Raw genomic sequence first — 14,129 nt, forward strand, 5'->3', positions numbered from 1 at the left:
AAATGAAAAGTCCCATGTTGTGTTTATTAAACATAAGTGTTAATCACACCATACAAAAACCTCACACACGTCTCAACAACAAAAAAATCATTGTGAACTTGATAAACTGCTTTAATTTAAAAATAAAGTAGTTCAATGGAAGTAATGAAACAGGCATTTGTGAACATCATATAGCCTACACAGTACAAACACTATGTAAGAGACTCATTAGGCTTATATATGCCTTATATATCACACAATGTTTTGATGCAATGTTCTACCCGGGAATTTTCCACCCTGAAATCTGTTTCAACACCGAAACTCTTGTTATTCCAAATCCATCTATGGGTCTTTTGAGCTGACAACAACCAAAATGAATCTGTCTTTAATGCAGGGTTTGATCTAAACATCAGAAGCTATTGAGTGGAATGGTTACTTTCTATATTACAGAGTGGGATGGTTTTTCTGCTGGTGTATCCTGAGGCATCTCCTCTCTGAAAAACTCTTCCCGCAGTGCATACAGGCGAATGGCTTCTCTCCCGTGTGGACCTTCAGGTGCATCTTCAGCTGGTCCTGGCGAGAGAACCTCTTCTCACACTGTGGGCAGCTGTAGGGTTTCTCCCCTGTGTGGACTCTCTGGTGCCTCTTCAGGTGGTGCTGGTGGGAGAACCTCTTCTCACACTGGGTACAACTGAAGGGTTTCTCCCCTGTGTGGACCCTCTGGTGGATCTCCACATTCTGGAGGCAGCTGAAGCCCTTGTGACAGAACATGCAGAGGAACCGTTTCTCTTTACTATTGCCTGATGTTGTTGCCCCTCCCCGAGCCAGGGCTCTAGCCCTGTCGTTTGAGTTCAATAGCTGATCAAAAAGGATGCGGACGTGTGAATCGGAAGGCTCTATCGACGTGGACACTGGGTCACGTTCCCTGAACGCGTGTAAAGGGGAGTGGGTTGCGACATTTGGATTTGTCTCTAAGCTTTCCCTGTAGTCAAAGAAGTCACTGGTGTTGCCCTGCGAGTGTCCTTCTCCTAAGTGAGTTTCGTCTGCATTCCATGACAGAGAAACGTCGCTCTCCACTTTCACAGTCACTTCATCTACGACCAGACCCTCCCCTTTCTTATCTAGGAACCCTTCAGAGTTTACACTACTACTGTACCGGTTCCAGTCACCTCTCATTGGATTAGTCGGTGTATCTAAGCCCAAAGGCATGTCACCAGGTATCATCTCTGTAGCGTATGAACAGGACGGATCATTGTCAGTCTGTGACACGTCACCTGAGTCCTGATGGGACAGAACAGTCCTCGGGCTTGGGTTACCATAAAGTATATACTCTGAGCGGGGAGCAGGAGCACAGCTCAGTGATTCCAGCCCAGTTAAAGTCTCGGTGTCTGTCTCTGACTTGAGGGCGGCGTTCTGCGTTCCACTGACCTCCGTGATGCTGCGTCTGATCCTGGGCTGCGCTGGCGCGGTGGGGGGGTCCTCCATGGCTACAGGGGGCGCCACTTCAGCCACAGCATCCACCTGGATGTTTCTGCTGTGACGTGGGTCCTCCTCTCCTTCAGACCTCTCCTGCTTGACCCCATGACCTGCAGCCTCTGCATCTGCAGACTGACACAAGAAGAGAGGAGGTTATTATCGGTACATGAGTTGAATACCCTTTGAATGTCCCGCCTACTTCCTGGTCGAGTCCTGTATGGTTTTTGAAAGGCAATCAAGCTTATACTATCAAATTCATGAAAACGCGGTCATATAAGACATATATAAAATTAGATTTATATATTTGATTTGCTCATACCCGATGCCTTTTATTCAAATATTTGACGGTCAAGAAGTAAGACACATTGGCGAAAGTTAGAAAAGTCTCATTTAACTACAACTCAGCACACTTGTTAGCATGGCTGCTCAAGTTTGAGGACGATAAAAACCTGTTAGTTACAGCCAGTACTTTTTAACCCCTTAACCCTATTCTCAACCGGCTGGTAGAGCATGTTTTGACAATGGATTTAGAACTGGATTTGAAAGAAATCTTCACTCCCCCAGCCCTCCTGCATCAATTTACATAATTTGTATCATTTTGGGTTGCTACAGTTCAGTGTTGTGGCATTAACTTTGCCCACTCAGAGGGCTGTAAGAAAACAAAAAATGAGTCACCAAAGATATGGGATAAAGGCAGGAATTACATTTGTGATGGATTAATATTGTTCCATTCCTGTTAGTAGAGACCTTGAAGAGTAAGAATATGAAAATAAATAGTTAAAATGTAAAAAAGCTAACAAGCAAAAAAAAAAAGAAAAAAAAAGGGACATATCAACCAGGTGGTTGATATGTCAGTAAAAAGTACGGTGGACTGAGATTAGTTTACATTATCTTTTTAATTAAAAATACTTATTTTGCTGAAAAATATGATTGAATTGTTGACAACGCACTATAGTAGGCAACATGAATTGGTTAAACCACATTTCATAACCCATGGGGTCAATTAATCAATATTCATACTTTAAGGTCGCCTATAAAATAATGCCTATAATAGTCATTAAAAAAAATCTACACTTTGCCATATATTCTCAAAATGTAGTCTGAACATGTGAGAAATATGGTGGAAGAACCTGGATCATTATTAATTTAAGAAAACCATTTTGAGGGACATTGCACTATACACTACCTGAAAACGCATTGAAAACATTTTAATATACACTGAACAAAAATGTAAACGCAACATGTAAAGTGTTGGTCCCATGTTTCATGAGCTGAAAAAAAAGATCCCAGAAATCTTTAATATGCACAAAAAGTTTATTTCTCTCAAATGTTTTATTTATATCCCTGTTAGTGAGCAATTCTCCTTTGCCAAGATAATCCAGCCACCTGACAGGTGCGGCATATCAAGAAGCTGGTTAAACTGCATGATCATTATACAGGTGTATCTTGTGCTGGAGACAATAAAGGTGCTCTAAAAATGTGTAGTTTTGTCACACAACACAATACCAAAGATGTCTCAAGTTGAGGAAGGGTTCAATTGGCATGCTGACTGCAGCAATGTCCACCAGAGCTGTTGCCAGAGAATGTAATGTTAATTTCTCTACCATATAAGCCGCCTCCAACATCATTTTAGAGAATTTGAACCCGGCCTCACAACTGCAGACCACGTGTAATCACTGTGGTGGTTATTTCTTTATTATCAAATGAGGAGAGACAAACTTATCACACAAGTCAAAGTTATACTTAAAACGAAATCTTTATTCACATATTAATAAGGAAAGCATGTCACCCCACACACAAGTGAATGATGTGAGTGCTCTGCAATAACTATGGCTGGTCGACACAACACTCTTGACTGTTGTGTTGAGAGCCCCGACACAAAGAATACAAATACCTTTTATAGCAAAGATACACCCTCTTAGTCTACATGACAAACAACAGAAGTGTGGAATGGGTCACAAGGTTAGGATTCGTACAAAGGAAATTAATAATACACAGCAGACAGTATCTGCTGTTAAGATTGTTCTCATTGTGTGGAAACTAGAGTCATTATCCATACTCGAGTCATCTCCACCCTGGTACTTCCCAGTAAACAAACACCAACTCATGCTATGGAATGGGGTCTTTAGGTTTTATCACCAAAGGCATCGTAAATCCAGTGTCAGCATTAAGCGCCAAAGGCCCAATTCTGTAGAACACACACAGATGAGCGTGTTCTAAAAACCCCTATTCTATCACATAAAACAACCATTTGATGCAGTAACAGTATTATAACATAATATTGTAATTTTGCTCTCACACAACGCCAGCCCAGGACCTACACGTCCGGCTTCTTCACCTGCGGGATCGTCTGAGACCAGCCACCCGGACAGCTGATGAAACTGTGGGTTTGCACAACCGGCGTCTGGGCGAGCGATTTGCTGATGTCAACTTTGTAAACAGAGTGCCCCGTGGTGGGGTTATGGTATGGGCAGGCATAAACTACGGACAACGAACACAATTGCATTTTATCAATGGCAATTTGACTGATTTGCTTATGTCAACAATAACTCAGTAAAATCTTTGAGACTGTTGCAAGATGTGTTTATATTTTTGTTCAGTATATATCTTATATGACCACGTTTTCATGAATTTGCCGATGCAAATTTGGAGAAAAATCTTTGCTTACAAAACGAGGAACCTGGAAGTACCACTTTCATGGCGTATTGGATAATGTTGTAGGGAGGTCTCTCAAGCTCCCCATGGCAGATAAATAAAGACGTAAATGCAAGCAAGTGAATAGCTGAGGGGAGCCTTTCTGAAATAGACGGGCCACATTTAATTAACTGTAATTCTTAATGCAAAACTATTACACTGACCACCAGTGGTGCCTGAAGAAGTGGGTACATTCTAATTTTGAAAAAAAAAATCCCAAAACGGCCCACCCGGAGAAGGATAGGCGCCCTGTGTGAAAAATATGAAAAACAGTCACATACAGTGCATTCGGAAAGTATTCAGACCCCTTGACCTTTTCCACATTTTGTTACATTACAGCCTTGTTCTAAAATTGATGAAATAGTTTTTTTTCCCCCTCATCAACTTACACAATACCCTATAATGACAGAGCACAAACAGATTTTAATGTTGGCAAATTTATAAAAATAGAAACCTGAAATATAACATTTACATACAGTACCAATCAAACATTTGGACACCTACTCATTCCAGGATTTTTCTTTATTTTTACTATTTTCTACATTGTGAAGACATCAAAACTATGAAATAACACATATGGTATCATGTAGTAACCAAAAGTGTTCAACAAATCAAAATATATTTCATATTTGAAATTCTTCAAAGTAGCCACCCTTTGCCTTGACAGTTTTGCCCACGCTTGGCATTCTCTCAACCAGCTTCATGAGGTAGTCACCTGGAATGCATTTAAATTAACAGGTGTGCCTTGTTAAAAGTTAATTTGTGGAATTTCTTTCCTTCTTAATGAGTTTGAGCCATGGTAGGGGTGGTATACAGAAGATAGCCCTATTTGGTAAAAGACCAAGTCCATATTATGGCAAGAACAGCTCAAATAAGTAAAGAGAAATGACAGTCCATCATTGCTTTAAGATATGAAGGTCAGTCAATACAGAACATTTCAAGAACTTTGAAAGTTTCTTTAAGGGCAGTCGCAAAAAAAAAAAAAACGACTCTCATGAGGACCGACACAGGAAAGGAAGACCGAGTTAACTCAGCCACAGAGGGTAGGTTCATTAGAGTTAACTGCACCTCAGATCGCAACCCAAATAAATTCTGCAAAGAAACCACTACTAAAGGAAACTAATAAGAATAGACTTGCTTGGGCCAAGAAACACGAGCAATGGACATTAGACCGGTGGAAATCTGTCCATTGGTCAAATGAGTCCAAATTTGAGATTTTTGGTTCCAACCGCCGTGTCTTTGTGAGACGCAGAGTAGGTGAACGGCTGATCTCCACATGTGTGGTTCCCACGGTGAAGCATGGAGGAGGAGGTGTGACGCTGCTTTGCTGGTGACACTGTCTGTGATTTATTTAGAATTCAAGGCAGACTTAACCAGCATGGCTACCACAGCATTCTGCAGCGATACACCATCCCATCTGGTTTGCGCATTAGTGGGACTATTATTTATTTTTCAACAGGACAATGACCAAACACACCTCCAGGCTGTGTAAGGGCTATTTTACCAAGAAGGAGAGTGATGAGTGCTGCACAAGATGACCTAGCCTACACAATCAACTGACCTCAACCCAATTGAGATGGTTTGGGATGAGTTGGACCGCAGAGTGAAGGAAAAGCAGCCAACAAGTGCTCAGCATATGTGGTAACTCCTTCAAGACTGTTGGAAAAGCATTCCAGGTGAAGCTGGTTGAGAGAATGCCAAGTGTGGGCAAAGCTGCAATCAAGGCAAAAGGATGCTACTTTGAAGAATTTGTGTAACACTTTTTTGGTAACTACAGGATTCCATTTGTGTTATTTCATAGTTTTGATGTCTTCACTAATATTCTACAATGTAGATAATAGTAAAAATAAAGAAAAACGCTTGAATGAGTATGTGTGTCCAAACTTTTGACTGGTACTGTAAGTATTCAAACCGTTTACTCAGTACTTTGTTGAAGCACCTTTAGCAGTGATTACAGCCTAGAGTCTTCTTGGGTATGACACTACAAGCTTGGCACACCTGTAATTGGGGAGTTCCTCCCATTCTTCTCTGCAGATCCTCTCAAGTTCTGTCAGGTTGGATGATGAGTGTCGCTGCACAGCTATTTTCAGGTCTCTCAAGAGATTTTCGATCCGGTTCAAGTCCGGGTTCTGGCTGGGCCACTCAAGGACATTCAGAGACTTGTCCCGAAGCCACTCCTGCGGTCTTGACTGTGTGCTTAGGGTTGTTGTATTGTTGGAAGATGAACCTTCGCCCCAGTCTGAGGTCCGGAGCGCTCTGGAGCAGGTTTTCCTCAAGGATCTCTCTGTACTTTGCTCCGTCATCTTTCCCTCGATCATGACTAGTCTCCCAGTCCCTGCCTCTGAAAAACATCCCCACAGCATGATGCTGCCACCACCATGCTTCACCGTATCGAAGGTGCCAGGTTTCCCTGCAGATGTGACGCTTGGCATTCAGGCCAAAGAGTTCAATCTTGGTTTCATCAGACCAGAGAATCTTCTTACTCATGGTTTGAGAGTCCTTTAGGTGCCTTTTGGCAAACTCCAAGTGAGCTGTCGTGCCTTTTACTGAGGAGAGGTTTCCGTCTGGCCACTCTACCATAAAGGCCTGATTGGTAGAGTGCTACAGAGATGGGAGAACCTTCCAGAAAGACAACCATCTCCACAGAGGAACTCAGGAGCTCTGACAGAGTGACCATTGGGTTCTTGGTCACGTCCCTGCCCAAGGCCTTTCTCCCCCAATTTCTCAGTTTGGCCAGATGGCCAGCTCTAGGAAGTATTGGTGGTTCCAAACTTCTTCCATTTAATGATGGAGGCCACTGTGTTCTTGGGGACCCTCAATGAAGCAGACATTTTTTGGTACCGTTCCCCAGATCGGTGCCTCGACACAATCCTGTCTCAGAGCTCTGTACTATCAACTGTGGGACCTTATATAGACAGGTGTGTGCCTTTCCAAATAATATCCAATCAATTGAATTTACCACAGGTGGACTCCAATCAAGTTGTAGATACATTTCAAGGAAGATCAATGGAAACAGGATGCACCTGAGCTCAATTTCGAGTCTGATAGCAAAGGGTCTGAATACTTATATAAATAAGGTATCTGTTTTTTATATTTAATACATTTGCAAACATTTCTAAAAACCTGTTTTCGCTTTGTCATTATGGGGTATTGTGTGTGGTATTATTTAATCCATTTTAGAATAAGGCTGTAACGTAACAAAATGTGGAAATGAATATTTTCCAAATGTACTGTACACTCTGAATGACCTAAAATGTTATACAGTGGCTTGTGAAAGTGAAGATTGAAGATGCAAAATATTTTTTTTTGTAAAACAAACAAGAAATAACACAAAAGACAGAAAACTTGAGCGTGCATAACTATTCACCCCCCCAAAGTCAATACTTTGTAGAGCCACCTTTTGCAGCAATTACAGCTGCAAGTCTCTTGGGGTATGTCTCTATAAGCTTAGCACATCTAGCCACTGGGATTTTTGCCCATTCTTCAAGGCAAAACTGCTCCAGCTCCTTCAAGTTGGATGGGTTCTGCTTTTGTACAGCAATCTTTAAGTCATACCAAAGATTATCAATTGGATTGAAGTTTGGGTTTACCTAGGCCATTCCAAGACATTTAAATGTTTCCTCTTAAACCACACGAGTGTTGCTTTAGCAGTATGCTTAGGGTTATTGTCCTGCAGGAAGGTGAACCTCCGTCCCAGTCTCAAATCTCTGGAAGACTGAAACAGGTTTCCCTCAAGAATTTCCCTGTATTTAGTGCACTCCATCATTCCTTCAATACTGACCAGTTTCCCAGTCCCTGCCGATGAAAAACATCCCCACAGCATGATGCTGCCACCACCATACTTCACTGTGGGGATGGTGTTCTCGGGGTGATGGGAAGTGTTGGGTTTGCGCCAGACATAGCTTTTTCCTTGATGGCCAAAAAGCTCAATTTTAGTCTCATCTAACCAGAGTACCATCTTCCATATGTTTGGGGAGTCTCCCAAATGCCTTTTGGCGAACACCAAACGTGTTTGCTTGCAATGTCTTTTTTTCTGGCCACTCTTCCGTAAAGCCCAGCTCTGTGGAGTGTACAGCTTAAAGTGGTCCTATGGACAGATACTCCAATCTCCGCTGTGGAGCTTTGCAGCTCCTTCAGGGTTATCTTTGGTCTCTTTGTTGCCTCTCTGATTAACGCCCTCCTTGCCTGGTCTGTGAGTTTTGGTGGGCGGCCCTCTCTTGGCAGGTTTGTTCTGGTGCGAATATTCGTTCCATTTTTTAATAATGGATTTAATGGTGCTCCGCAGGATGTTCAAAGTTTCAGATATTTTTTTTAACCCAACCCTGATCTGTACTTCTCCACAACTTTGTCCCTGACCTGTTTGGAGAGCTCCTTGGTCTTCGTGGTGCCCCTTGCTTAGTGGTGTTGCAGGCTCTGGTGCCTTTCAGAACAGGTTTGTATATATACTGAGATCATGTGACAGATCATGTGACACTTAAATAAAGTCCACCTGTGTGCAAACTAACTAATTATCTGACTTCTGAAGGTAATTGGTTGCATTAGATCTTATTTAGGAGCTTCATAGCAAAGGGGGTGAATACATATGCACGCACCACTTTCCGTATTTAAAAAATAAATACATTTAAACAAGTAATTCTTTTCATTTCACTTCACCAATTTGGACTATATGTCCATTATATGAATCCAAATAAAAAGCCATTTAAATAACAGGTTGTAATGCAACAAAATAGGAAAAATGCCAAGGGGGGTGAATACTTTTGCAAGGCACTGTATCCCATATTGGTCTTTCACAGTCAGGCCAACCCAAGCTGTACTGTGCAAGTAGGCTAAACTGTGCAAGTAAGCTAAACTGAGTCATACATTTACAGGTTTCAGACTTTTATTATTATGATTTTTTTAAAGGCTTTTGCTATCAAAGTCACACGTTTTTAATGAAAAAATAATAAAAAATACAATTGGATGTCAATCCATAACAATGATTAAGCCACATCTTGGGCGCAGCCATATACATACGGGGGTTGTTCCCACATTAGGTCTGGGAAAAACAATTGAAGGAAATCATTTTTTTGTGTAGTTAACCTTTAATTCAAGTGCACAGGCACCTAGCACTGTTGTTTGGTTAACAGTGTTTCTGTAGCAGGGGAGAACGCATGGGTGGGGCTTTTATTTGTTATTTTTATGTTCTTTACCTGTCAGTATTCCAAACAGGACATTATTTGTCTTTTTACTTAAACATGCAAACACCATCAGATAGAATTCATCGCAAGCAATGCACTGGGTTAGTCAGATTAGATCAAATATAACAGAACAGATGAACTGGAATGACATTCACTCTCACAGGCTGGGTTGCCAAAATAACTATGACTGCTTGAGGCATATGTCACTGTGCTATTATGGCTATATGCGCCATGCCACTGCCTATTTCATTTGTTTATTTAGCAAACAAGACAGCTCATAATCTAATGCCGTTATCAACCAACAAATCTATATTTTAGTTTCAATTAGCTTTAAAAATGCAAACTTTTCTCAGCCTCGTGGCAAAATGTGGAGAATAGCATCGGGTGAGCTATAAAACTGCACATTTTTCCCTCTGCCCTATGGCAAAATGTGTAGAACTGCAGGAAATGTGCTTTAAAACTGAACATTTTTCTCTTTGCCCCATGGCAAAATATGCAGGAAGGTACATGCTCCGCCCCCCCCCCCCCCCCATCATAATTATTTTGGGGGGCCCACACACATTTCTGCAGGCCCACCCACCAATATCTCGCTACAGCACTGTTCTGTAGCGCGAGATGGACTTTTAAAACCAAAATGGCCACTGGATTGATGGAAATAATCATGATATCATTCTGAAAGGTAAGCTAGTTAACATTTAATTGAGACGGTTATTGGGAAAGTCTTTCCATCTACCAGAGTACGGTTAGGCCAGGATTAGCGTCGCTATATTTTTGCTGTTCCTTAATTGTTTGAAACCTGGACTTTTTACTTCATATTATGAGGCATGTTTAACCTTGGCTCAAAGTAGCCTATAGGCAAAATCCCACCATAGAAACGTGGAGTCAATTATTTTATAAAGGCTTCCTCATATGCTTTCTCCTTTCTATTGGTTTTCTTTCTTTCATTGTCTAGCAGCCAAGGCATTATCCTTGTCATGTTAGAAACCGATGATAGTTGTTGCATCTTTAGATCTCCCCTCTTTATACATTTCGAACGGATATTTCCATCTCTGTCCATGAAACCTCTCGCATGTGCAGTGCGCATTTTAGAAAGGTGTTTTCCGCAAATTGCATTTTGCAACATCCCCCGTATGTATATGGCTGCGCCCAAAATGTGAAGAAATAATAGTTTATCAACATTTTAAGCTAAACATTCTGATATGTTTCATCAGCCTTATTAATTGATACGGCGTATACCTCCACTACACTACTTTGATACATATCAGTGGGGATTAAGAAGTGAGTATACGCAATGCTCACTGAAAAATAAGTGGGTATACGGCTAACCTCTATCACGATAACGTGCTGGGTCGAGGTTCCACTCCCCTCATCAACAGTGATTGGTTGGTCATCTCTCCATGTATTTTGTCCTGCTGCCTTCACAAAGCTCCTGTGACCTCCAGTGAGATCTCCGTCACCTGACAGTTATTGGGGGAAAGAGGTAGTTAGTTTAGCTACTGTCAATGCTTAACGGTACACTATTTACATTTTTGACACTGTCTAGAATTGGCAAGGATGTAAAGTAACACTTCTCATAACTTTCTATACTATTTAGTGATCGATGTACACTGAACAAAAATATAAACGCAACATGTAAAGTGTTGGTCCCGTGTTTCATGAGCTGAAATAAAAGATCCCAGAAATGTTTCATATGCACAAAAACCTTATTTCTCTCAAATTTGTTTACATCCGTTAGTGAGCATATCTCATTTGCCAAGATAATCCATCCACCTGACAGGTCTGGCATCTCAAGAAGCTGAGGACAATAAAAGCCCACTGTACAGTTGTCACACAACACAATGCCACTGATGTCTCAAGTTTTGAGAGAGCGTGCAATTGGCATGGTGACTGCAGGAATGTCCACCAGAGCTGTAGCCAGAGAATTTAATGTTCATGTCTCTACTACCATAAGCTGCCTCCAATGTCGTTTTAGAGAATTTGGCCGTACTTCCAACCGGCCTCACAACCGCAGACCACGTGTAACCACACCAGCCTAGTTCCTCCACATCCGGCTTCTTCACCTGCGGGATCGTCTGACACCAGCCACCCAGACAGCTGATGAAACCGAGGAGTATTTCTGCCTGTAAAAAATGTATTCTGATTGGCTGGGAATGGTGGGCCAAGTGGGTGGGCCTATGCCCTCCCAGGCCCACCCATGGCTGCACCTCTGCCCAGTCATGTGAAATCTATAGATGTGGGCCTAATTTATTTAAATTGACTGATTTCCTTACATGAACTGTAACTCAGTAAAATATTTGAAATTGTTGCGTTTATATTTTTGTTCACAATATTATGTTCCATTCATCACATTGTTTTCATTGAGAAAATAATAGGAAATGCAGTAATTATTGCATACTATCCAAAAACTGACCAAGACCCAATTTTAGGTAACACATCGGAACGGGAGCGACAGGAACGAAACTATATATGAAAGTCGACAGGCCGCGTAGCCTTGGCCTTCTGCGAAATGTACCTCTTTCCATTCCTCTGTATCGGTCTAGGATCTTGACATTACTGGGACGACTAGCGAGGATGCGTTCTCGCATTGTCCTGTCTGCGCGCTCCCTTGCTACCTTCAATTCAAGTAGCTGTAGTTTCCTACGCAATCCCCTGTTTTCTTTCTGGCTTTGAGAAATTTCCAAACGAAACACTGCATAGTCGTCGTCTACGAGTTTACAGATCTCTGCCACGGCTGAATTTGCAAGCACTTCCATGATGGAGGCTATTTGAGTGTGAAAAACCATACAGTTAGCCATTGTTAGTTCAGCGTTACCTAAATAATATCTATCAACCAAGTCCTGTCTCCAACGCGAATTAAAGACTACATGGGGTAAGTATGTGATGCTGTGCAGTTAAATTAGTCATATTTGTTTGTCCCATGTTGTTAATAAACGTCTAAATAACAACAAAAACGCTAACGTGGAAATTGTCCTTGGTCACTGTTCACTTCCGTTTAAACTGAAGAGAAAGGATGTTATTGGGTAACGTCATAGCTCAAAGGGTGTGTCTAAATGAAAAAAGTATGAGCGCAGTTTTTTTTTAAAATAAGGTACCACTAAGAAATCTGTTCCCAAGTATTTCCACACATAATGGAGAAAAACGTGATCGTATACAAATGTGAGCAAGGTTATAAATTATTGTTTTAGTCGAACATTATATCTGCTTGGGCTTCGTGCGGTCAATTTGCGTTCTACAAATTATTTGTAATTATGTTCTGGCCCCCAACCATCAGCTCAAGAAAAAAATCGGATCAAATCAAAATTGATTGGTCACAGACACATGGTTAGCAAATGTTTGTGCTTCTAGTCCCTACAGTGCAGTAATATCTAACATGTAATCTAACAATTCCACAACAACTACCCAATACACACAGATCTAAGTAAAGGAATGGAATAAGAATATATAAATATATGGATGAGCAATGACAGAGCGGCATAGGCAAAATGCAATAGATGGTATAAAATACAGTATATACATATGAGATGAGTAATGCAAGATATGTGAACATTATTAAAGTGACTAGTGTTCCATTCCTTAAAGTGGCCAGTGATTCCTAGTCTATGCCTATAGGCAGCAGCCTCTAATGTGCTAGTGATGGCTGTTTAACAGTCTGATGGCCTTGAGATAGAAGCTGTTTTTCAGTCTCTCGGTCCCAGCTTTGCTGCACCTGTACTGACCTTGCTTTCTGCATAGTAGCGGGGTGAACAGGCAGTGGCTTGGGTGGTTGTTGTCCTTGATGATCTTTTTGGCCTTCCTGTGACATCGGGTGCTGTAGGTGTCCTGGAGGGCAGGTAGTTTGCACCCAGTGATGCATTGTGCAGACCGCACCACCCTCTGGAGAGCCTTGCGGTTGTGGGTAGTGCAGTTGCCGTACCATGCGGTGATACAGCCCGACAGGATGCTCTCAATTGTGCATCTGTAAAAGTTTGAGGGTTTTAGGTGACAAGACAAATTTCTTCAGCCTCCTGAGGTTGAAGAGGCGCTGTTGCGCCTTCTTCACCACACTGTCTGTGTGGGTGGACCATTTCAGTTTGTACGTGATGTGTACGCCGAGGAACTTAAAAACTGTCCACCTTCTCCACTGCTGTCCCGTCGATGTGGATAGGGGGGTGCTCCCTCTGCTGTTTCCTGAAGTCCACCTTCATCTCCTCTGTTTTGTTGACGTTGAGTGAGAGGTTGTTTTCCTGACACCACACTCCGAGTGCCCTCACCTTCTCCTTGTAGGCTGTCTCCTCGTTGTTGGTAATCAAGCCTACTACTGTTGTGTTGTCTGCAAACTTGATGATTGAGTTGGAGGCGTGCATGGCCTCCAACTCAAATGGTGCCAACGGAGAGGGCTGCCTCGCTTCTAGTCCTTAGGAAAATTTGCAGTATTGTTTTTTTATGTATTATTTCTTACATTGTTAGCCCAGAAAATCTTAAGTGTTATTCCATACAGCGGGGAAGAACTATTGGATATCAGAGCAACGTCAACTTACCAGCACTACGGCCAGGAATACAACTTTCCCGAAGCGGAACCTTTGTCTGTACCACCGAGGGCATTTTAACTGATTCCAGAGGCTGACACAAAACAACGCTGCAGGAGAAGAGGTAGACGGAGCGGTCTTCTGGTCAGACTTCGGAGGCGCACACCACCCACCGCTCCCGAGTATGTTACTCGCTAATGTCCAGTCTCTAGATAACAAGGTTGCCAAAATTAGGGCAAGAGTTGCTTTCCAGAAAGACAACAGGGATTGTAACATACTCTGTTTCACGGAAACATGG

The 14,129-nt window shown here is 42.0% G+C and overlaps 1 protein-coding gene across 1 annotated transcript; it reads right to left on the reverse strand.

The window, feature by feature from the left end:
• On the reverse strand, positions 1-12,322 carry LOC115191309 (zinc finger protein 23-like). Its single transcript, XM_029749181.1, has 3 exons — positions 11,839-12,322; positions 10,653-10,783; positions 1-1,587 (listed from the first exon to the last, which is right to left on the reverse strand). Exons 1-3 carry the CDS (start codon positions 12,119-12,121, stop codon positions 424-426), a joined length of 1,578 nt encoding a protein of 525 aa, XP_029605041.1. The 5' UTR covers positions 12,122-12,322; the 3' UTR covers positions 1-423.
• Positions 12,323-14,129: the final 1,807 nt, after the last annotated feature.

The sequence above is a fragment of the Salmo trutta genome, chromosome 4 (assembly GCF_901001165.1).
Source record: "Salmo trutta chromosome 4, fSalTru1.1, whole genome shotgun sequence".
Taxonomy (NCBI): Eukaryota; Metazoa; Chordata; class Actinopteri; order Salmoniformes; family Salmonidae; genus Salmo; species Salmo trutta.